Below are 26,261 nucleotides of genomic sequence, written 5' to 3'. Positions count from 1 at the left end.
AAACGCAGACATCTACAAGGACCAGGTTGGCACAGCAGGCCAAACAAAAAATTGCCTCTTTGGGATTTGGTCTGTTGGCCATCATTTTGCCATCTCTGATCTGTTCTGTGAAGGTATCTAATTAACTGTGCATCTATCTAGCTCCTTTGCCCTAGAATTGACCCCCTTGCCCCCGAAACACTTCTCTCTATCTTTTGTATGGCCATCTCTTACTCATCCTCTAAGACTCAGCTTAGACATCAAAAAACTCCTCCAAGGACATTTTCTATCTCTGTTCTCACCTTCCTGAGCCCCTCCCCATGGTTGGTCTCCATGTCTGTCCCTGAGTTCTCACAGCACTTCTTAGTCCTTATACTAACATGAGCTGCTGCTGTGCCTGCCCATCCCATTATGCCATATTTTTTTTAGTGCAGTGACTCTGCACTATTCATCTTTATATTCTCTGTACTTAAGAATGGTGCCCAAATGAACCTTTACAAACCATGCAAAAGAGAGAACACTATCGTGAGACTTCCACTCATGTAACACCAACCAATGAAAACAGCATTTGATTGTGTCCCATCTTTTCACATCATCTTATGTGAGAAGAGAGGAATCAAAGTCAAGGGACATTAGGTAAAATGATCCTAGATTATTAGTAAAAGATATTTGCTCCTAAAACATATGTTTTAATTGGCTACAAGTGACAGACTAAGTTACTATGACAGTTAACTCTTCATATTCATATTTATTAGAATATCTGGGTAATTTCTGGTTATAAAAAGGGAGATGAGAACAGAAGAATCCTTCATCCCTAGGAATACTGCCACAACTCACAATGCTTCAAAATAGTCACAAATGCTTTCTTTTTTCTCATGATGAGAGGAGTGTAACTTTCAGAAAATCCCAGCAGCGTTCCTCTTGTTCAACCTTTGTAACGACTAAGCATCACAGTATGTACAAAAAGTTTTTGTGAACTCTTCATAGCATGGTTAATAGAGAGTAGTTTTATTTTAAGGGTAAGTTCTCTACATTAACACCACTATTATTAAGTTGAGGCCAAATTTGTTCTTCCTGCCACTTTACTGGTTAACACTAAAAAAAAAAAAAAAAAAAAAAGAAATTTCTATACTTGTAAAATGTTTATGTTCTTATTACATTAGCAATATATACACACCAAGAGAGTAATCATAACAATCCTTAGAAACTCTGCAGAGCTTTAGCCTGGCTGGGTACCCGTCTACTAGACTAGTGTGCCTGGGTGATGAATAATATCCACAGCTCCCCTGCAGCCCACAAAATGTTTACATTTGCTTAAGTGCTTACTGGTAAAACCCTCAGTAAATTTGAAAAATGTCTCCTGGAAAGCCCTATAATACTTAAGCTAAACCCTGTTCTTTAAGTTAATAATGCCAACTAAACAATCCATTCATTTCATTTCTAAAACTCCATTTTCATCATTCATTTCAAAACCAGGTATTGACTGACCCCGATTCCAAGTGTTTTAATTTATCCTCTCTAAATAACCCTTTGCTCTGCTCTTATCGTGCAATCTCTCCTGCTCACAGCCCACACCTGAAGCTTACATGTTATGGATCACTCTCATCTGACCCAGTAAGTTGGAAAAACTAATGCTGACATGTATTACTTCCCTGTCAGCGTCACCAAGCTGGAAAACAGATAATTCAAAAGAGACATAATCAAAATACAGATGTCTCTGAAATAACAAGAAGAAAGGCCCGGTCCTGGCTCCGCCTGCAGGAAGCTTTCACTGTCCACTCTGTCCTTCTTCTTTGTCTGACTTTCCAGAGAAATTCTTGTTTGTACCGTTCTATTCATTTCATTCAACACATATTTCTGGGCTGCCTTATGCTGTCTGTTAAGCATTTTATACATGTGGCTAGGTTTTTCACCCAGATTATAAAGCTTTGAGCATTATAAAAATAAAACTGACAGTGCTTGTACATTACAGGTGATCAATACATTCTTGATGAATTGAAGAAAATAATTATATGATTCCAAAATATTTAAAAGAAACAGTAGGTCTTGACAACCTAAGAAAGATTAAATTAGGATAGACCAGCAAAAAGGATATCACTAAAAAAATGTGTAAGATACCTTAAAAATGTAAGTCTCAAGGACCTCAGGTTTGATAAGAGATGGTAGATTAAAGGTGTCTATCTCTCTGTCTTCTCTGAAAACAAGGAGAACGTGAACAGAAACTCCAATTTTAATGGAACTAGGAAACACATCTCTGAAGCAAAATATAAGACTTGGTAAATATTAAGAATCTTTTTGGCTTTAATTATAACACACAGAAATAATTTGACGTAACGTGTGTGTTGAAAGTTGGGGAGGTGGATTACAGCTAGAAAGTTACAAAGCAGAATCATAGCTTGAGATACACATCTGGCCAAGTGCTGTGGAAGCTGCCCTGGATCCCTCCCTTTGCCTTAGGTACTTTTGTCCTCCCATTCCCATCCCTAATGCTTAATTGTCCTCATAACCCTTTCCTTTGTCCCAGGGAAATGGCCCAGGAAGGAACTATCAGGCCCACGCTGGAGCCATCAAATTTTCTCTCATAAAGATTTGGAGTTGGGATAGGGAACTCAGCTGGAGGACCTAAGGGTTAAGGCTGAGGTTGCCATTTTGATATGAGTCCATTTAAGTGAAGAGTGATCAGGATTGGAAGGGCCCACACACAGAGAGAAAAATGCAGTGAAAGTACAGAGAAAAGCAGAGATGAATAGTAAGGCTGGAAGCTGAACTGTAACTAGTGAACTGCTGAGCAGGCCACTCTTTTCCAGAAGTCTGGCTACAAAGAAGATAAACAGAAGAGTAACTGGATGGAGCGGCAAATTTAATAGATTTTTGTCTAAGACAGGACAACCTGTCAAATATGAAGTCGGAAGAGAAGGAACCAATGAGGCAGCAGGGCTGGCAGAGGTGCTAGGAGAGCCCTCAGGCCCCACAACCTCCATTCAGGCCAGCTGGTCTCCAGGTCTTACAGCACGGAAGACCATAAGATAGAAAAGGGGTCCCAAGGACCCCCAGAAACATTCCAAAATAGGTGTTAAGACTCTGCAGCTATATAATCTGCTGGGGCAAAACACTTGGTTTTATATCCTCCTGAGAAGAACTGAGGTATATTTTAGAAGAAATATTGAGAACATTCACTTTTAACCACTTGTCTCTTCTGCCGTCCCCTCCTCTTGGCCACTCTAAAACTACTAAATCCATTTATCCTATTAGGGCCAGTGTTGCAAGCAGATATGGAGCTTTGTTAAGTGGAAGGCGTTCAAGGACACCGGCTGCCTGTGTGATATGTAAGAGGTACAGGGAAGGGAGTTACTAGTGACGATATAAAAGTGGCGAAGAAACGGGCTCAGAAGTGTCAGAAACAAACTACTTGATTTTGCCTCTGCCAAGTCCCACTTACCAGTGTGGGTATCCAGAATGGAAGCCATGGGTCCCTGAGGCTGTGAGGTGGCTGTGCTGACACAGCCTAAGGGGAACAGATGCAGTTGTCTGGCTCCAAGTTAATAGGGATAAACTCTGTGGTGAGAAGCTGACAGCAGAGGTTAAGACAGCTCCATTGTGACCCCTCTGGAGCACTTCTCTCCAGACTTCCTCATGTGCAGCTCTTTAGCCAAATGCACCATGACTCTAGATTTATCCATGAGCATCTGGGAAGCTTCCTAAGTGATGTGATGTACAGCGTACTCAAGTTCATCAAGTGGCCCCGAGCCATTAAAGACTCTGATAAATAATTCTATCATAAAGGCCCCAGAGCTGACATAAAAAGCAGAAAGCCACGGGGTCAAGTGTTTCTACAGGAACTACATTTGGTAAATAGAAGCTGCAAAAGGATGTTTCTATTAACCACTTGCAATTATTGTAAGGCCACAGTCTTTTCTGGAACGGATGTGTCCCTGGAAGTTTTTGGATGAATTTAAATAGAAGGAAAACAGGAAGACCAGAATTTTCCCAAACATGATAAGACAACCATTTTTTTTTTTTTTTTTTAATTATAAGTGATACCTCAGATATATGGAAATGGTATTTTCTTTCTTTTCCCTTTTGTGTCTGCTCCCAGACTAGAATGAAGCAACCAAAGTAAATGCCTGGCACCCTCTCAAGGAAGCACAGCTCTGCCCTGCGCCAGTGCCAGAAGCCCCTAGAACTGTGACGTGGGCGACCAGATGAAGAAGACAAGACATTCCTCTCCCAGCAGTGTGAGAGACACCCGGCGACTGCTGGCAGGAATCAGCATTTTACATAAGCAATCAACATAACTAAAACTTAACTACTGTCCTCTCTATTCTCCTTGGGAAGATGAAACAAATGATAATGTCATTGCATTGATTTTATTCTCATTAAATGGTATTTTAATGGTATTTTAGCTATAAACATTTTCCCCTTTGATTTGCAAAAAAAAAAAAAAAATTATAGAAAATTTCTATGTTGCTTAAAACGTAAAGGTTTTTTACTGTAACTATTTCAAAAACAGTCAATTATCTTACTGTTCCTTGTTTATTAAATATATTCAAGGTCACTTTCTCCATCGTTTGAAACAACATAGACAAAAGGGAGCCCAGTAACAAACAGGCAAGCAGCACCAAGACGGGCACTCAAAGCTGTAACAGGACCAGATGCATTTTCAGTTTCTTGAAACAGTAGAGCTGCAGTTTATTCCGTTTATTTAGGTCAGCCCTAAGGTGAAACTATATTATATTCAAAATTATCCTTTAAAATCCCCTGAACTCATCCATAAAGTACACAGAAGGTTATGTATGTGCAATTCTGGAAAATAATGACTGTGCTCACTAGGATTTGAGTTAAATTAAAAGAAGGAACAAAGAAAAGACTATATTTAGATGGCTGGGCATTCAAACCATTCTGCCTTTAAGAATACTCTCAGTAGAGGAGAGGTGGAGAATTCTATGGGGTTCAGTTTCCCTGCGGGGTTTACTCTGTTCTGTCTTCACAGTACAAGCATCGGCAGCCTGGCTAAACAGAAATGTATTTCTGTTGGTGATGGCTATGAGGATTTGAGTGAACAAAGCAGTGGCACCTTCTCTGGGATTATGTTCTAGTGTCTCCTTTGCTCCTTTCCCTTGTAATGAATTACAGGTAGACAGAGCTATAGCACTGTAATAAAGGTGAAGATACACATAGGTAATAGAGATGGGAACATTTCAGAGAAGATAGGCAATGGTAGCCAGCCTGAATTCTGAGCTGAGTAACAGCAGAACTTCTGCTTTTTTACCCAGGCAGCTAAAGGGTTCTTTTAACCTAAATCTGGTCACACCAGCCCCCTCTGTACAACTCACTTCTGGCTTCGCCCACTGCGCACGGCGTTCCAGCCCTTCTGACTTCATCTTGTGCCACCCTGCCCCTTGTTCATTATGTTCTCACCACACTGGCCTTTCTATTTATAGTGTCAGGTACAAGCCCACTCTAGCCACCGTGTGTTCCCCCAGATCTCCGCATCACTCTCCTTCAGGTCTCAACTCCAATCCACTCCCTCCCAGTGCCTTCCTGCTCTGGAGTGCTCTCTCCCAGTTGTTCTGTATTATCATTCTGTCTCTTTCCTTGGTACCATTGATGCCCACCTAGAATGATGTTTTAGAGCTCATCTGTTCACTGGCTGATGTTCTACCTTCCCCACTGGACTGGAATGAAGGCAGGGATCAGGTCACGCTGGTCATATTCCAGCATTTAGCACAGAGCATTACATCCAGAGATGCTTAGGACACAGTTCTGAAAAAAGTAGTAACAATGAGGACAACAGTATCATTTACTGATGGCTTTATGAGAACAGTCGTTTTCTCACATAACTCTGTGAGGTGGAAGGCACGATCCTCATTTTATAGGTGAGGAAATAGAGCCTCAGAGAAGTTAAGTAATATGGTCAGGGTTGCATGGTGAAGCAGGCAGAGGAGCTAGGCTTTGATTCCAGGCAGTCGGACCCCAAAATCTTATGTTCTACAAACTATAGCATTCTATTCCCCAAGGAAAAACCAAGTGCTCTGAAAATCTAGTCTAAAACAGACTCTAATTTTTCATATACAAATTTATCAATTTCAAGTGTACCGTTAGTTCTGAGTTAAAAAAAAAAAAAAAAAAGGTAAACACAGCGTAACCACTACCACAATCAAGATATAGAGCATATAAATTTATCTTTTCAAACAGTTTCTTATGCCCCTCTGTAGCCAGTTCCCTCCTGTCACCCCCCAGTTCCTGGTAACCACTGACCTTACTTCTGTGCCTAGTTTTGGCTTTCTGAAATGTCACATAAATAGCATCATACGGCACGTCGTCTTTTGTCTCTGTCTTCTTTCACTTAACAGAGTGCTTCTGAAACACACCCGTGTCACTGCATGTACCAGTGGTTTGTTCCTTTTTATTTCTAAGTAGTATTTCAGCCGTAATTTGTTCATCCATTCACCAGCTGAGGGATGTTTAGGTTGTCTTTAGGGATATTTAAGCTAATATTCATGTACAGATCTTTGTATGGACATGTGTCCACACATACACAGGAGTGGGATTGTATGGTAAATTTTGTTTAAATTTATTGAAATCTGCCAAACTGTTCTCCGAACTGATTGTACCATTCTGCATTCACACTAGCAATATATGAGAGCTTCAGGTATTCCACCCCTTGTCAGCACTGTATTGTTGCTTTTAATAAATGTTAATTATGCTAATCGGTGTGTAGTGGTATCTCATTGTGTTTTTAATTTGCATTTCCCCTAATGATTACTGACGCTGAAAATCTTTTGCTTATTTAACATCTGTATTTCATCTTTGGAGTAGGGCCTATTTAAATCTTTTACGCACCTTTTTTTTTTTTTTTTTTTTTTTTTTTGAGACAAGGTCTTGCTCCGTCACCCAGACTAGAGTGCACCAGTGTGATCTTAGCTGACTGCAATGTCTGCTTCCTGGGCTCGAGTGATCCTCCCTCCTCAGCCTCCCAAGTAGTTGGGACTACAGGCACATGCCACCATACCTGTCTAATTTTTTAAAAAAACTTTGTAAAGATGAGGTCTCACTATATTGCACAGACTGGTCTCAAACTCCTGGGCTCAAGCAATCCTCCTGCTTTGGCCTCCTAAAGGGCTAGGATTACAGGTGTGAGTCACTGTGCCCAGCCCCTTTTGTCTACTTTTAAGATGGTTTTCTTAATGAGTTTAAGACTTCTTTCTGTATTCTGGACATGAGTTCTTTACCATGTCTGTGTTTTACAAATGTCATCTCCTACTCTGTGGCTTATATTTTCATTTTAAGTGTCTTCTGAAGAGCAGAAGTTTTTAATTTTGATGAAGTACAGTTTATCTACGTTTCTTGCGTGGTTTGTGGCTTTTGTGCTTTATCGAAGAGTCCTTTGCCGAGCCCAGTTTCACTGGGGAGCAGCCCATGTTGCCATGCTGGAAGTGGAATCCCACAGGTGATTTTGGTATACTGACCTTGTATCCTTTACCCGTGCTAGATTTACTAATTACTGCTGGTAGCTTTTCTGTAGATTCCTTTGAATTTTCCATGTAAACAATCACATTGTGAAAAGAATTTCATTTCTTTCCAATGTATGTGCCTTTTCTTTCTCTCTCTTGCCTTACTATGTACTAGTTAGGAGCTCCAGAACAACATGGACCAAGGTCCAATTCCCACAGAACAGCCCTCACAGTGTAGTCTGGTCCGTACATTTTCCTTAACCTCTTCCCAGTTTAACTTCCTCACAATTCCCCTATACACATTCTTCCCTCCACCGCTGGCCGGGTTGCCTGTTTTTATCCTTACACATATATTTTGCACTCCCGTCTTTGCACCTTTGCTCACCATGTTCATCTTGCCTGATATGGTCTTTGCTTCATTCTCTACCTATCCAAAACCTATATTTCTGTCAAGGTCTACAGCCTGACTCTCTATCTTGATGTTCATTTTGTCTCTTTCCTCATTCTCCACTCCTGTCCTAATAACCTTCTCATCGCCTTGACAGCAGAAGCTATGTATTCCTTCTTTGGTATCTTTACTTCTGTATTTCTCCCACCTGGGAGGTCATTTCTTTCTCTATCATCCATCCACCTGTCCATCCATCCATTATTAAGCATTAGCTACCTGCCACATATAATGGCTAGCATGCAAGCTCCACGACAGCAAGAATTTTGTCTGTTTTGTTCACCTCTGTAATACAGTATTGACAATGGTGCCTACAACTGTTCATGCGACAGTGTTAATACCCAGAATGTACAAGGAATTCAAACAGCTCAATAGTAAAAACAAACAAACAAATAATGCCATGGAAATGTGGGCAAATGACATGACATTTTTTGAAAGAAGACATACATGGTGGCTCATGCCTGTAATCCCAGCATTTTGGGAGGCCAAGATGGAAAGATCACTTGAGGCCAGGAGTTTGAGACCAGCCTGGGTGACATAGTGAGACCCTGTGTCTACAAAAAATTAAAAAAAAAATTAGCTGGGTGTGCTGGCTTGCACTTGTAATCCCAGCACTTCAGGAGGCTGAGGGAGGAGAAACGTTTGAGCCCAGGAGTTCGAGACCAGCCACAGAAAGTAAAAAAAATTACCTAGGCCCAGCGACTGGCACCTGTAATTCCAGCTACTTGGGAGGCTGAGGTGGGAGGATCACGAGTTCCGGAGATTGAGGGTGCAGTGAGCCATAGTCCTGCCACTGCACTCCAGCCTGGGTAACAGAGCAGGACCTGTCTCAAAAGAAAAAAAAAAAGAAAAAGAAAAAAAGAAAACATACGAATAGCCAAAACGTATACAAGAAAATGCGCAACATCACTAATCATCAGAGTAATGCAAATTAAAACCACAAAGAGATATCATTTTACCTCAGTCAGAATAGCGATTGTTATTATAAAAAGACAAAAAATGAAGATGTTGATGAGGATGCAGAGAAAAGGGAACTCTTACACACTGTTGATGGGCATGTAAATTAGTATAGCCTCTATGGAAAAGAGTATGGCGATCTCCCAAAGAACTAAAAATAGAACTACCATTTGATCCAGCAATCCCACTACTATCTACCCAAAAGGAAAGAAATCAATATAAATCAAAAAGATACCTGTACTCATGTTTATTGCAGTACTTTTCACCACAGCAAAGATACGTGTTTTGTCTTGAATATGTTTGGTGAAAGAGTGATTGATCACTTACGGGAGACCTATCTGCCAGCTGAGTGGAAGACAGATGGAAGGAGGGTTAGGAAGAAGGCAGAGAAATCAGCTGGGATGTGCTGTAATAACCCACGCAAAACTGATGATGGTCTGAAGCTAAAGCACTGAGGTGAGAGGGCATAGATTCCAGGGTAAACCAGGGGGTTGAAAAGACACAATTTGTTGAGTAATCAGATGAAGGGGATAACAAAAAGAGTGTCTAGGATGGCTTTATAGGTGCCTGACTTTGGAACATAAATTAAGGTATTAAGGAAAAAGATTTGGGAACGAAAGTGAATTGGGGTAAAACATACAAATGTGAGCTGCCTGCAGGGGCAGCCCAATAGATTTTCAAAGGAACTAGGCTCAGAAAAGCAATCTGGGCTGGAGGTACAGACAGTGTGGAGTGTAGTAAATGCAGGGAAGTGAGATGAGAAGGAGGTTAAGGACCACCAAACTAGAGTAGGTGGAGGAGGAAGGAACAGAAACAAGAGCTCAGCAGGGAACAGGCAGAATGGCTTATTTCTTACTCATCCTCTGGTTCTCAGCTTCAAGACTCATTCCCTGAGAAGTAATCCTTGTCCTCCTCAGTTTGAGGCAGATACTCCTCTTTGTGCTCCCACGTCACAGTGGGCCTGTCTGTGGTATTTAGCACGTTACACACATGAGATGCTTCATGACTCAGAATCCCACGAGACACAGAAGTGTGTCTTCATCACCACTGCGCCTCTAGGGTCGAGCACCATGCCCGGCTGGCGTGTGCATTAAAAAAACACATTTGTTGAGTGAAATGTACCTTTGACAACACTTAGTGTCCTTTTAATGCACGTGTGTTGCCATCTCCTTGACGTGATTGCAAGAGAATGAAGACCATGTCATTCACCTCTCTGCAACCTTAGGAACTAGCACCCTTTTCTACATAGACAACACTCTCCACAAAAGTGTTCTGATGATGATAGTATGAGGGAAAGTTTCAATAACCCGCCACTACTTTCCACTGAGTGTTTTTGCCTACCAACTTAATCATAATGGAAACACACAGTTTTCACTCTGAGTTCACTTATTCAGCAAGTGTTTTTGCTTACTCCTCCCCATCCTTTGAAAATAACTTGAATTTCTTTTTTATGTTATTAGCTGACAAGTATATTTTAAAGCAAATTTTAAAAAGACATTCAAATTCTGTAAACAACTCAACATTTCTCTACAGCTTTAAACCTCTTCCCTAACAACGTACTTTTATTTACATGATTTTAGTGATCTTATTATTATATCCATAATAATGTTATGAGATGAACAGGTTAGGATTTTTCTTTTCCCTGAGACAGGGTCTCATTCTGTTCCCCAGGCTGGAGTGCAGTGGTGCAATCATAGCTCACTGGAACCTCCAAATCCAGAGCTCAAGCAATTCTCCCGCCTCAGTCTCCAAGTAGCTGTGATGACAGGAGCGTGCCACCATGTACAGCTAATTTTAATTTTTTTTTTTTTTTTGTAAAAACAGGGTCCCACTATGTTGCTCAGGTTGGTCTCAAACTCCTGGCCTCAAGTGGTCTGCCCACCTTTGCCTCCCAAAGTGTTGAAATTACAGGTGTGAACCATGCACCTGGCCTAGGTTAGCAATTATGATTGTTCTTTACACATGAGGAACCAGTAATGTGGAGAGATTAATTAAATGACTTGTCATGCTTAGAGTCAGTTAAGTAACACTTTTCATTAGACCATGATCATCATATGAAGAATGCCTGAAGACTCACATGTTATTTATTACATAAAAATTTGTAAAATTGCTAATTGGCTTTTTCCAGTCACCAAGTTAAAACTGGATAATATTTAATCTTTCTATTAAGAGGTTAAACTTCTCTGACATTTTCCTTAATTGCATGACTGAGTTTGCAGACTCAACTTGTAAAGTGGGTTTACTCACTATATTAGTCCATTTCATGTTGCTATAAAACAATACCTGAGACTGGGTAATTTATAAAAAAAAAAAGAAGTTACTTAGCTCACTGTTCTGTAGGCTGTGAAGTTCAAGGGCATGGCTCTGGCTTCTGGTGAGAGCTTTCACACAGCATCAAAATACAGCAAAGAAGGTCAACAGGGAAGCAGACATGTACAAATGGGAAAACCTGAGGGCATCCTGCTTTATGGCAACCCACTCTCTCAGAGACTAATCCATTCCTATGAGAACTAATCCAGTCTCCTGAGAGCAAAAACGGATTCACCATGACAACAGCACTAAGCCATTCATGAAGAATCTGATCCCATAACCCAAACACCTCCCACTAGGCCCTACCTCCCAACACCAACACATCAGGGATCAACTTTCAACACAAGTTTTGGTGAGGACAAACAAACCACATCCAAACCAAAGGATTCACTCTTCAATGTGAGTCCCTAATATGTGACATATGAACTCAAAGGTGTGTTCTTTGCCAGGGAATAATAGGAGGCTCTAAATCTAACTCCCTCATTACAACAATCATTATAGCCAGAACGATTTGCCAGAAATGTTCAAACAAGTCAGTTTGTTTGTCCATATGGCCTCCCCAGCCATGTGGAACTGTGAGTCAATTAAATGTCTTTTCTTTATAAACGACCCAGTCTCAGGTAGTTCTTTATAGCAGTGTGAAAATGGACTAATACAGAAAATTGGTACCAGGAGTGGGGTGCTGTTATGAAGATACCTGAAAATGTGGAAGCGACTTTGGAGCTGGGTAGTGGGCAGAGGTTGGAAAAGTTTGAAGGGCTCAGAAAAAGACAGGAAGATGTGGGAATGTTTGGAACTTCCTGGAGACTTGTTGAATGGTTTTAACCAAAATGCTGACAGTGATATGGACAATGAAGTCCAGGCTAAGGTGGTCTCAGATGGTGACAAGGAAATTATTGGGAATTGGAGTAAAGGTCACTCTTGCTATGCTTTAGCAAAGAGATATTATGCCCCTGTCCTAGAGATCTGTGGAACTTTGAACTTGAGAGAGATGATTTAGGATACCTGGCAGAAGAAATTTCTAAGCAGCAAAGCATTCAAGAGGTGACCTGATTTTTTCTGAAGGTGTACAGTCATATGCATTCACAAATAGATGGTCTGAAGTTAGAACTTACGTTTAAAAGGTAGGCAGAATGTAAAAGTTTGAAAGATTTACAGTCTGACCATGTGGTAGAAAAGAAAAACTCATTTTCTGCAGAGAAATTCAAGCTGCCTGTAGAAATTTGCATAAGAATGAAGAGCAGAATGTTAATTGCCAAGAGAATGGGAAAAATCTCTCCAGAGTATTCCAGAGATCTTTGCTGCAGCCCCTCCCATCACAGGCCCAGAGGCATAGGAGTGAAAAATGGCTTCATGGGCTGAGGCCAGGGCCCTGCTGCTCTGTACAGCTTCTGTACAGCCCTGTGTCCCAGCCGTTCCAGCTCTAGCTGTGGCTAAAAAGAGCCAAGGTACAGCTCAAGCTATGCCTTCAGAAGATGCAAGCCCCAAGCCTTGGTTGCTTCCACATGGTGTTGGGCCTGCAGGTGCACAGAAGACAACAGTTGGGCTTCGGGAGCCTCTGCCTAGATTTCAGAGTATGGAAATGCCTGGATGTCCAGGCAGAAGTCTGCTGCATGCAAGGGCTGAGCCCTCATGGAGAACCTCTGCCAGGGCAGAGCCTTTATACAGAGTCCTCACTGGAGCACTGCCTAGTGGAACTGTGAGAAGACAGCTACTATCCTCCAGACCTCAGAATGGTAGATCCACTGACAGCCTGCACCGTGTGCCTGGAAAAGCCACAGACACTCAAGGGTAGCCCGTGAAAGCAGTCATGAGGGCTGTACCCTGAAAAGCCACAGAAGCAGAACTGCCCAAGGCCTTGGGAGCCCAACTCTTGCAACAGTGTGCCCTGGATGTGAGACATGGAGTCAAAGGAGATTATTTTGGAGCTTCAAGATTTAATGATTGTCCTTTTGGGTTTCGGACATGCATGGGGCCTGCAGCCCCTTTGTTTTGGCCAATTTCTCCCACTTGGAATGGGAGCATTTAGCCAATGCCTGTACCCTCATTGTATCTTGTGGGTAACTAACTTGTTTTTGATTTTATAGGCTCATAGGTGAAAGGGATTTCCCTTGTCTCAGATGGGACTTTGGACTTGGAATTTTGAGTTAATGCTGGAATGAGTTAAGACTTTGAGGGACTGTTGGGAAGGCATGATTGTGTATTGAAATGTGAGAAGGACATGAGATTTGGGAGGAGCCAGGGGCGGAATGATACGGTTTGGCTCTGTGTCCCTGCCAAATCTCATCTCAAATTGTAATTCTCACATGTGGAGGGAGGGACCTGCTGGGAGGTGGTGGTTGGATCATGGGTGTGGTTTCCCCTATGCTGTTCTCATGATAGGGAGTTCTCACAAGATCTGATGGTTTAAAAGTTTGTGGCAGTTCTCCCTTTGCCTTTCTGTCTCCTGCTACCATGTAGGAAGGTGCTTGCTTCTGCTTCACCTTCTACTATGACTGTAAATTTCCTGAGGCCTCCCCAGCCATGTGGAATTGTGAGTCAATTAAATCTCTTTTCTTTATAAATGACCCAGTCTCAGTAGTTCTTTGTATCAGTGTGAAAATGAACTAATACACTGCCCAACTGATTGACTCTCCATTTCATGAAAGATTTTTCTACAGAATGCAATGCTATTTGATAGCAATTTACCCACAGTAGAACTTCTTTCAAAATTGGAATTAGTCCTCTCAAACTCTGACACTGCTTTATCTATCAAGTTAATATAAAATTTTAAATCCTTTGTTTTCATTTCAACAATGTTCACAGCATCTTCGTCAGAAATACATTAGGTCTCAAGAAACCACTTTCTTTACTCATCCATAAGAAGCAATTCTTCATGTGTTCAAGTTTTATCATGAGATTGCAGCAATCCAGTCACATCTCTAGGGTCTACTTCTAATTCTCATTCTCTTGCTATTTCTTTCACATCTGCCTCCACTGAAGTATTAAACTCCCCAATGTCATACATTAGAGTTGGAAGCAACTTTTTTCAAACCCCTGTTAATGTTGACATTTTAACCTCCTCCCTGAATCATGAATGTTTTTCGTGGCATGTAGAATGGTGAATCCTTTCCAGACAGTTTTCAATTTGCTTTGCCCAGATCCAACGGAGGAATCACGATCTATGGGAACAGCCTTACAAAATGTATTTCTTAAATAAAACTAAAAAGTCAATCATGGTTGTAATCCCAGCACTTTGGGAGGCCGAGGCGGGCAGATCACAAGGTCCAGAGTTCGAGACCAGCCTGACCGACACGGTGAAACCCCATCTCTACTAAAAACACAGACACACCCACACAAATTAGCCAGGGGTGGTGGCGCATGCCTGTAATCCCAGCTACTCAAGAGGCTGAGGCAGGAGAATCGCTTGAACCCAGGAGGTGGAGGTTGTAGTGAGTAGAGATTGCACCACTGTACTCCAGCCTGAGTGACAGAGGGAGACTGTCTCAAAAAAAAAAAAAAAAAAAAAGTCGAAATGACTCTTTGATCCAGGGCTGCAGAATGGATGTTATGTTGGCAGGCATGAAAACATTAGTTTCCTTGTATATCTCCATCAGAGCTCTTGGGTGACCAGGTGCATTGTCAATAAGCAGTAATACTTTGCAGGCAATCTTTTCCTCTGAGCAATAGGTTTCAAAATATTCAGTAAACCATGTTGTAAACAGATGTACTGGTATCCAGGCTTTGTTTTTCCATTTATAGAGTACAGGCAGAGTAGATTTAGTGTAACTCTTAAGAGTCTTAGGATTTTTGGAATGGTAAATGAGCACTGGCTTCAACCTAAAGATAGCATCAGCCTTAGCCTCTAATGAGAGAGTTAGCCTATCCTTTGAAGTTTTGAAGCCAGGCATTCACTACTCCCCTCTAGCTATCGAAGTCCTAGATGGCATCTTCTTCCAATAGAGGGTTGTTTTGTTGATATGAAAACTCTATTGTTTAGTTTGGCCACGTTCATCAATGAACTTATAGCTAGGTATTCTGGATAACTTGCTGCAGCTTCTCCATTAGCACTTGCTGCTTCACCTTGTACTTTTTGTTTTGAAGATGGCTTATTTTCTTAAACCTCATGAACCAATCCCTGCCAGTTTCAAACGCTTCTTCTGCAGTTTCCTCACCTCTCTCGGCCTTCATAAAACTGAAGAGAGTTAGGGCCTTGCTTTGGATTAGGCTTTCGTGTGAGGTAATGCTGTGGCTGCTTAGATCTAGCCAGATCACTAAAACATTCTTCATATCAGCAATAAGACTGTTTCACTTTCTTATCATTTGTGTATTCACTGAAGTAGCACTTTTAATTTCCTCCAATAACTTGTCCTTTACATTCACAACTTGGCTGTTTGGGGCCAGACGCCTAGCCTTCAGCCTATCTCAGCTTTCAACATGCCACCTTCCTCATTAAGCTTAATCGTTTCTAGCTTTTGACTTAAAGTGAGAGACATGCAATTTTTCCTTTCACTTCTACACACAAGGCTATTGTAGGGTTATTAATTGGGCTAATTTCAATATTGTTGGTTCTCAGGGAAGAAGGAGGTCCAAGGAGCGGGGGAGAGATGGGGAAACTGCCAGTTGGTGAAGCAGTCAAAACACACACAACCACTTATCGATTAAGTTTGCTGTCTTCTATAGGCACAGTTGGTGGTGTCCCAAAACAATTACAATAGTAACATCAAACACCACTGATCACAGATCACCATGCCAGATATAATAATAACAAAAAGCTTGAAATATTGTATGAATTATGAAAGTGTGACACAGAGACACAAAGTGACCATGTGCTGCTGGAAAAATGGCACCAACAGACTTGTCTGCTGCAGGCTTGCCACAGACCTTCAATTTGTAAAAAATGTAGTATCTGTGAAGCATAATAAAGCAAAGTGCAATAAAATCAGGTATGCCTGCATACCTGGAAACTATAATAATTTAGATACATTATACTTTACATTTATATGTTTTTCTCTTCTAAGCAAAATAAGCAATGCCAATTTGCATGAAACAGCCTCAGAAATAAGGAAATTCTGTGAGCATCAGAATCATATTTCCCTCTGTACAGTGTGGCATTATTGTTATCATCCAAACTGGGCATTGTTGAAAGGGAAACAGGACGTTATCAATAATTCTGTGGGGGCAAACCAGGACTGTCCTGGGCAAACCCATTTGACCTTCAGCCCATTTTACAATCATGCTATGTGGGAGAACACTTTCCCTACGTGATCTCTTTGATCCTAATCACCTGATATACACGTAACAATGACACCTTCTCTTCTTTCTTTCACTGACTCAATTTAATCTCTGGATCTAGGTGAATAGCTAGAGATACATCTTTGGGCTATAATGTCTGGCCAATGGCTTCTTGTTCCTCACTTGCTTCAAGGCCACATACTCTAAGTGGTTCTCACTGGGATCTATTCTTTGCCATTTTGTCTATGGCTTGCACAAAGGGATGCCTTAGAAACCCGTTGTTTATTTTCCTCAACAGAACGCCATAATCCCAAATGTTGAAATCTTGAAAAATCAAAATCCTTAAAGTCTAAAATCCCAAAAGATCAAAATCCTGAAAATATAATTCTGGAAAAAATAATTTAAAAATTCTTTAAAAGATATCTGTACATTTTTGAAAGGGAATTTGAGAAACATACAAAAACATGATAGAACACTTTATAAGCCACTTTACACAATAAAATAGGCAATAATAACATATTCATTTGTGCAAGCATAAACACTCAGGTATACTAATGACAGTCACATGGGCATAACAGTTAAAAGCAGACAAACCTTATTCATAAAGAAAGAGGTCAAACAAAGGAAATGTATAAATCCGTATCACTATGAATGGTGATGGTGTGCAGCCAGCGGTAAAACTGTGTTCCTCTGAAATGCCATGACAAACAACCTAAGTCTTTTCACAAGACTGCTCAAAAACCATGATGGGTCACCATCACCACATACGCAGTCCCCAGAGCCAAGATCTTGAGAACTTCTATCTTTCACAAACACAGATGGATAAAAAGGACATCTTTCCATTTGTTGAGGAACTGTCAGTGTTTTTACATCCATGCACAATGCTAATACACAAAGTCAAATTTGTGATAATGCACTTTGTGGAGTCAGGTTTGCAAAAAACGCACAAATTGAATTAGAACTCTAAAAGGCCTTACACAATCTACACCTCCGGAATTGGAAATGATGTGAAGATGAAATACATAGCATAGTGAATTGTAAAAACAATGCCGACAATTTAAAATGGTGAATAAAACTGAAGAGAAAGAAAAAAACTAAAAAAGAAAATTAGACAAATGAAAGAGCATTACAGGGATAGATTATGAGCAATTGAACAGAGACAGTCCATTAGAGCAGGCCGACTTTCATAATCATTACCCATATCTTGATTTCTTGCATCACGATGAATAGCTGCTTTTTTTCTTTTAAGACACGGCTCTCCTTGGAGAATACATTCACATTCATTTTCAATGTGGTTCTGATCTTTTTGAAACTCTTCTATGATTTGATATAAACTGACATGAGCATGCCTTATTAAATTTTCCTGGCTGGGCACGGTAGCTCATGCCTGTAATCCCAGCACTTTGGGAGGCCAAGCCAGGAGGATCACTTGAGGTCAGGAGTTCAAGAGCAGCCTGGCCAACATGGCAAAACCCCATCTCTACAAAAATACCAAAAAATCAGCCAGGTGTGGTGGCACACACCTGTAGTCCCAACTACTTGGGAGGCCGAGGGAGGGGAATCACTTGAACCTGGGAGGTGGAGGTTGCAGTGAGCCAAGATCACGCCACTGCACTCTAGCCTGGGCAAGAGAGTGAGACTCTGTCTCTAAATAGAAAAATAAATAAATAAATAAATTTTCCCGTCTTATGCCATGCTTCTATGTTATTTTGGGTAAAAGGAAATCCATTCCATATGCACCCATATACAGAACATAAATTTGGTGGAAACAATACTGGTGATCGAAGAGCAGCACCATTTTTCGTGTCATCTTATCCTAACATGCACATAATTATTTTCAAACCAGTCAGTAACTTTACTGGTTTCTTCAGGCAAATGCAGCTTTAATTTATTAAAAGCTCCTGGAATGTCATAAGTTGGAAGGAATGCCAATGCAGGCAAATAATGTATTTTTAAAGTGAGGTTTTCGGTTTTCAGTGTTGCCAAATCATGTAGCCAACCCGCTCATCTGAATTTTCCGCCAAATGCATTGGGCTGAATGGAAAAAATACACTTTATTGGTAACATCTTGAAATTCACTTTAGATGCCTTGATTGCACCTAACTTTGTATCTGTGTTTGAGGATCTGATTACAATCCATTTTCTTTTGCAAAGTCTTCCAAATCTTCAAATAAGTGTTTATAAACTGCTTCACATTTTCCAGTCATTAATACATAAAGGAGGGAATAATTTTTAGAATTTGTGGATCCAACAGGGGCATATTCTATATAGTTGATTAAAAAAAAAAAGTGAGGATAGTTGAAAGTGCCATCCATTACCCAACGTGAAGCATGTGCTGATTTTTCTACATTAGACTGAGTGGTAAGTATAACAAGTCTGTCTTCTTTGACAGTCAAATCACTAATCAAGAACAGGTCACCATTTAATGGTTTTTTGTGACACTAGAGGAACTTCAATATCGGCAAGTGTCTTTGGTTCAGAAGGTTCCTGGGCTTGTTGAATTCCTTTTATTCTCTGATGAAGGGCATTTTTTGAAGGCAAACATGGTGTTATGTGTGAAGGGGCAGAAGTTGTACATGACAGAATAATTTGACAGGGAAGATTTCTTGTATTTTTTGCCAGTATTTTCACTTCTATGGTCTTCGAAACACTCACTACACTTGTTTTCCGAAAGTGGTTGTGGTCTACAAATTTTATAAGTATATGCTATCCATTTGAAAGTCTGGTTATTGCCAGCTGTTGCAATTAAGCAATTTTCTGCTTTCAAAGCACCAATAATAATTAGCTTGAAAATGTTTATCTTTCACCATTAGGTAGCCTCATACACTTAACTTATCACAGTCTTTTTTAGAGGGAACAATATCACAGATCTCTTCCATCGTGCTGTAAGAAATACAGTAAGAAGGAATAACCTTTGGCTTCCCCAGTGGCAAATCTGTATTAGTCAGAGTTCTACAGGGATACAGAACCAATAGGATGTGTATATAGATATATGAGAGGGGATTTGTTGAGGGGAATTGGCTCATGCAATTATGGTAGCTGAGAAGTCCCACGACAGGCCATCCGCAAACTGAAGACCCTAGGATGTCAATGACCCTAGGAGCTTTTCAGCTCAGGCTGAAAGCCTCAGGACCCAGGGGGCTCCTGGTATATGTCCTAGAGTCCAAAGGCCAGCAAGCCTGGCGTTCTGATGTCTAAGGCAGCGGAAGATAAGTCTGTCCCAGCTCTTACAGAGACACCAATTCGCTCTCTTTATCTGTTCTCTTCCGGCCTCCAGCCAACCGGATGTTACCCACCAACATTGAGGGCAAATCTTCCCTATCTACTCAGATTCACACACTATTCTCCTCTGGAAATACCCTCACAGACACACCCAAAATAATGCTTTCCCTGGTTTCTAGGTATTCTTCAATCTAGTCAAGTTGACACCTATAATGAAGTCCACAAGTTCACCCCTTGTCAACCTGGCATCCATATGCATCTCCTTAAACCATACTTAAGCTTTAAATAAAGATAAAAATAAAGTGATAGTTCCACCTAACATGATTTTACTATCCTGTGATTGGAATTTGCGGGACTTTGGACATTAGGGATTCGAGACTTTAGGAATTTTGATCTTTTGGGACTTCAATATTTGGGACTGTGTCTTTTGGGAACATGATCCAAACCCCCTTTAAAAGGAGAGTGTTGCCAATTACAACAGCTAAGGCCCCAGTGCTCCCTCCTGAGTACTAACAGGTTGTGCATCCACCACAAAGTAAGATGGGCTGGACAAAGTAAAGATGGGCTGTTTAAAATGATGAGCCTTTATCTGATTATGCTTAAAGACTACTTGCTGGGCCTATTCCTACACTTCCCTGGTTCTAAAGGAGGGTATAATTTCACTGAGGAAAAACGACTGAACAGAAATTCCAAAGCATTACTAGGGGCAACAGCAGCTTTTAGCTCTTGAGATAGGTTACAGACTTTGCATTTTCCCCTCTAAAACAGATCTACCCAAATAAAAGTACTTTTGACAGTTTCTAAACCTCAAACACAGCATATACCTTTGTTTATATTTCAGAAAAAAGAAATAAAGTATCAGTAGATGTGAGTTTTTTGTTCTTACATCTTTTCATCTGGTTCTATTGCCCTTTTTAATAAATTCATTGAGAAATGTCTAAAACCAGATAATATTAAAGATCATTTTTGCATAGATTAATCTGACTGCATATACATTTGCTTCCTTTATTGTTTTACCTAAATATGTGTGATCATTTGATTCACAAGTGTTACCACAATAAATTTTAAGCTCCATGAGGGCATTGCCTAGAAACGTGAAGACAGAATCCAGTGATTTATCACAGTCAGTATAAACCATTTGGCCCTTTTTATTCTTCTAGGCTTGTAATATATATTAGGTTAAAAAAAAAGTTTTTAAATGCCGGTTTAGAGGTCTCCAGGAAGTAAAATGTTTAATTATTAAGCATTAGTGATATTAAAATATTTATATGCCTTTTAGTTCTACTTAATTGAAATTGGTGGAGAGTGATGGAGGCAGTGCTTTACTTGGCATACAACAGCATTATCAGTTTATCTGAAAAAGTAAGATTTCAGACATCCTTCTGCTGAGACCCTAGATGGATTTGTCTGAAAATCATTTGCGTTAATGCAATGTTTTCATCTTCAGCCACTACAAATGAAAGTCTATGTCTCAAAGTAGAATTAACAAAAAAAATCTATCACATAATTTACTACCATAAAAAAAAACCCTGCCATTCTTACATCCATCTCAAGTGCTTTATAAAACATTTTGGTTAGAGGTGGAAAGTACTGCATTTCCATATCAATTTGTTCCTTTGTGGGTATTTTATTTTCACTTCACAGCTCAAAGCAAAATAGTGGGAAATGACTCAGATGAACAAGCAAATGAATGCTTTATAATGTGGAAGACACTTGTGTTCATGATTTTACCTGATCTGTCCACGAACCAGCGGTCTGTTCTTTGTCCTATTCATGTTTGAGTCAAATGGCACCTCAAAAAACTGTAAAAAGACAGACAACATTAACTATAAAACAGTTCCTTTCTTCTGCTTTAGTACTGAACATTTTTTCTATAGTGAACTTCATTTTAATTTTGATAGTATAAATCAATACTCTGGCACTTCTTGAAGAAAAATTAAAAAAGAAAACAATTTGCACTAGGTGCCAGGAATATCTACTTTTATCCACTTTGAAAATCACTTGTTAAACATACAAGTGGTATGTCCCTTGACAAATGCAGACGATTGGCTCTAGGATCCCCCATGTGTGGATAACCAAATCCACACACACTCAACTCCCGCAGTAGGCCCTCCAGAACCCGCCTATGAGAAAAGGTGGCCCCTCTCTATATTCAAGTTTCACATCCTGCAGTCTATGCTGATTGAAATAAATCCATGTATAAGTAGACCCACACAGTTCAAACCCGTGTCACTCAAGGGTCACTTGTATAGTTTCAGATTTGAAGCATTAGCGCTGTAAATAATTTCAGAATCTTTCACACAACCCAAAGCCTGTGAATCAACCAAGAATCAACTGACCCTGGGGAATGGACTACTGATGTCAAGAACCAGGGCTGACATAATTAAGATCTCAGATGAAATTGAGGATATACTGTGATGAAGGTAACCATCCTGTTCTGTCCAGGATAGTTCTAATTCACATCTTGGTGCCAGCATCATTAACAGAAACCTCTTTCATTCTGAAAGCATCCTGGCTTGGACAATAGATTGGTATGGTCATCCTAATAATGAAGTACAGTTTTAATTGTTTACCTATTAAAAGACAAGGCCCAAGGGATTATCAAAACTAATTTTCCAAAACCTTGACAAACTGTACAGTATGTTCTTAAATTTGTTATTAATGTCTCTTACTTGTCTCCTTTTTTGCTAAAACAGAATACTCAAAAAATGTGCTGATCAGGTTATTATTTAAGCATATCTTTGACTCAATGGGCTAGAACCAAATCAACAGATGAAACAATAATTCAATGGAAGGCTGAAGTCAGTATTTCCCCAGCTATGTTCCCTTACTGTCCCTGGAGTTGCTCCAGGAAGAATAACTGACTCTATGGTCAAACCATATTAGTACAATAAAATCTCTGAGAAATCCCAAAGTGAAGAAACCTAATTAACCTTACTTTAGGCAGTGTTCCCCAAATTTATTTGACCACAAAATTTTTTTTTCAAGAGAAACATAAACAACAGATTTCAGAAATTCCTGGTCTGATTAGATTTGAGTGACAGGAATCATGTCTTACTAATGTCTGTATGAATCATAGCTCTTTGTAGAGTGTGTTGTACTTGATATGCGTTCTATAAATGTTAGAAAAAAGTAAACACTAGTGCTAAAAAGACGAATAAGTAACATTGTATTTTATTGTACTTTTACAAGTCATCTAGTATGATTTGCTAAGAAGTACAGGTTAAAAATGAAAGAAAATTTATTCTGAACTATTTGAGAAATGTAGAATTTATCCCTGTAAGTTTGGGACATCTGGTAAATTGTGTTCCCTTTAATTTAAAAAAAAACTTTGACATACGTTTCCTTTCCCTGTATCCTGTACTACAGACTATCTACTTTTAATTTTTTTACAATGTCTTGATATTCCTAAACACAATGACATTTTCCAGTATGATTATTTACTTTTTTCTTTCTCATTCCTTTCACATTACTATAGTCACTTCACTCACAACACTCTGAGTGTTACGCACAGTGAGGATTCCCTGTCATTCATATTAAGTATCTACTAGCCCTAGTCCCTCACACTTGGGGCATACTGACCATCCAGTTACAGCTCATTTAACCACAGCTACCTGTGATTCTCAGACCTTTAAAAGAAAACTGCATACCAATAATGATAACCACCACTATCCCCACAGCATTAAGAGAGCATATATTATCTATAATTGTAAGAATACAAGATATTCTTCTCTTGATGGCTAACCTTTACGAAGAATGGGCTATACATGTTAAGCATTTTACATGCATTGCAAAAGGAGCTGTATACCAAGCCTGAGTTTTCAGAGCTTCCTGGGCACTGCTGCACCTGGGTTCCTGTGTGTGTGGCTGTAGTCAGAGTAAGAAACTAAATGTCAGGAGTCTGCATTGCCTCACCTGCATTGCCTGAGGCCATGGCTGCATGAGAAGACCCTAGATTAGGAAATGGCAGTGTTCACTCTACAGGTGGCTTTTTTGAATTGGTTTCTGTTGGAAGAAACTGTGGCAGCTGCAGTTTTTATCTACTGCAGCATATTCCACTTAATGGATATACCATAAAACCAATCCCGTAGAGATGAACAGGTAGGTTATTGTTCATCATTCTATATGACAAACATCCCTAAACATGTATCTGCATATGTGTGCAATTATTGTTACAGGATAAATGCCTAGAATGTTCCCCTCCTTTTGAAAACAGTCATGCCTTGACTTGAACACACTACTTAAAAGGGGTTCTCCTAATTCTACATTCTCTCAATGCTCCTCTTTAGGTCACTATTCAGTCCATACAATTTCCTTAGTGTTTACTACACACCATACAATGCGGATACGAAAGTCAATTAGATTCAGAACCTGCTTTCAAGAAGTTCTTACTCTATGCAGTATGCAGGTGTTGGCAAACTAGAGCTAATGGGCCAAATCCAGCCTGCACCTGTTTTTAAGACCCACCAAGCCACTGTCTTTTTATATCTCCTTAATAATTGGGAAAGTAAGTTAAAAGAAGAGTACTTGTGGCATGTGAAAATTATATGCAAGTCAAATTTCAGGGTCCATAAACAAAGTTTTATTGGAATTCAGCTACACCCACTTGCCTAAGTATTGCTATGACTGCTTTTACAGAACAGCAGAGCTGGGCAGTTGCAACAGAGACCCATAGCCCACAAAGCATAGAATGTTCACTGTCTTACTCTGTGGAAAATGTCTGCCAACCCCTAATCCACTAGAAGGACTGAGATAAGAGAACCTGGTTAATTATAATCACATGTGCAGTAGGAGGACAGAGTTGTGCAAAGGATTATGGGAGTCCAGAGAATGGGCTCTGAACCCAGGTAGGGAGACAGAAAAGGGCAAGGACGATTTTCCTCAAGTACTCTTTAAGGGAAGCTTAAAGGCTGAGCAGGGCTAGATGGTTAAGGGTATAGGGTAGGAAGGACAAGCACTCCAGACAGAGGAAGCACAAACAAATGCACAGGAGGCAGAATTTTGATGAAATGCTGGAGTACCTAGGAGAAGTTCAACACAGCAGACCGATTAGGAGCCCAGTCTTGTACCTAGAGAAATTAGGGTTAAATTTCAGATTTAGGCCGGGCACGGTGGCTCATGCCTGTAATCCCAGAACTTTGGGAGGCCGAGGGGGGCGGATCATGAGGTCAGGAGATCGAGACCATCCTGGATACATGGTGAAACCCCGTCTCTACTAAAAATACAAAAAATTAGTTGGACGTGGTGGCGGGCACCTGTAGTCCCAGCAACTTGGGAGGCTGAGGCAGGAGAATGGCGTGAACCTTCCCGGGAGGCAGAGCTTGCAGTGAGTTGAGATCACGCCACTGCACTCCAGCCTGGATGACAGAGCAAGACTCTGTTTCAAAAAACAAAAAAAAAAATTCAGATTTACCATTGAATAGTGGCTGTGCAACCTGGGTAAACCTAATTTCTTCATATAATATAGAACTTGTCAGGTGATGTAAGGATTAAGATAATGTACATACGCATGATGCCTGGCACACAGAATGTGCTCACTAAAGATTAGTTTATTTGCTATTACCATGAGTGTTGCTGCATGGCTGGTGATGAAGCTCCAGAGGTAGACAAGGGTCACGGAGAGTCTCACGTGCCACGCTAATGTGCCAAGACTCTGCTGTGTACGAGGTGTATTTTGGATTGATCCCTATGACCGCCACTTGGAGGATGATTTTGACAGAAAACATTGTAAAGAAGCCCAGGTGAGATGATGAGGGCCTGAACAGGGCTGTGACAGCGGAGATGAAGAGGAAGCAATCTTTCCCTTTCCCTCCAACACAATGAGCCTTACCCAAAGTGCAGACCCTTGCCTTCTGTGTTCACTCTCCAATCTTTTTTTTTTTTTTGAGATGGAGTCTCACTGTATCGCCCAGGCTGGATTGCGGTGGCGCAATCTCGGCTCACTGCGAGCTCCGCCTCCCGCGTTCACGCCATTCTCCTGCCTCAGCCTCCCGAGTAGCTGGGACTACAGGCACCCGCCACCACATCCGGCTAATTTTTTGTATTTTAGTAGAGACAGGGTTTCACCGTGTTAGCCAGGATGGTCTCGATCTCCTGACCTCGTGATCCACCCGTCTCGGCCTCCCAAAGTGCTGTGATTACAGGCGTGAGCCACAGTGCCCGGCCTCACTCTCCTATCTTTCAATAAAACCACTAGGTGTGCAGCCCCGACTTTCTCCTGGGCTCCAATTTTGTAAAGTCACTTGATTGCTGTTTTTTTTTTTTTTTTCGTTTAGGTGTTTTAACATCACAGACTCAATGTGTCTCAAACTGAATTCAACACATCCCTATGAAAATCAAAGTGCCTCTCCAGATTCTTTTTTGTTAAACATACAACTTCTCTATAACCTATGTCAGAATCTTTAGAATCAGCTGATTTCTTCCATGCATTGGCCAACCATATCCAATTCATCACCACATCCTGATTATTTGGACTTCATAATATTTCTCAAACCTACCCTTCCTGGTTCACTCTGCTATTGCCACTACTATAGAAGCCTAATGAAATTACTTGCTCAAAAATATTGAAGGGACTCCTCACACTGCTCACTTCCAACAGACACTGAAAAATCCAAATTCTTAGAAAGTTATTCAAAGGCTATCCCTAATCCAGCCCTCACACTACTTTCAAGCTTCTCAAT

General features: G+C 40.5%; 1 protein-coding gene across 2 annotated transcripts in view; it reads right to left on the bottom strand.

Moving 5' to 3' along the window:
- The window catches only part of COX10 (cytochrome c oxidase assembly factor heme A:farnesyltransferase COX10), a 557,575-nt gene that overhangs the window by 28,264 nt on the left and 503,050 nt on the right, over positions 1 to 26,261 (bottom strand). For both annotated transcript variants that reach the window (XM_077969621.1, NM_001194644.2), the window contains 1 exon segment: positions 21,313 to 21,383. In XM_077969621.1, coding sequence (XP_077825747.1) covers positions 21,313 to 21,383 — 71 coding nt within the window.

This window comes from Macaca mulatta, chromosome 16, assembly GCF_049350105.2.
Source record: "Macaca mulatta isolate MMU2019108-1 chromosome 16, T2T-MMU8v2.0, whole genome shotgun sequence".
Taxonomy (NCBI): Eukaryota; Metazoa; Chordata; class Mammalia; order Primates; family Cercopithecidae; genus Macaca; species Macaca mulatta.
This window is presented reverse-complemented; position numbering and strand designations above follow the sequence as displayed.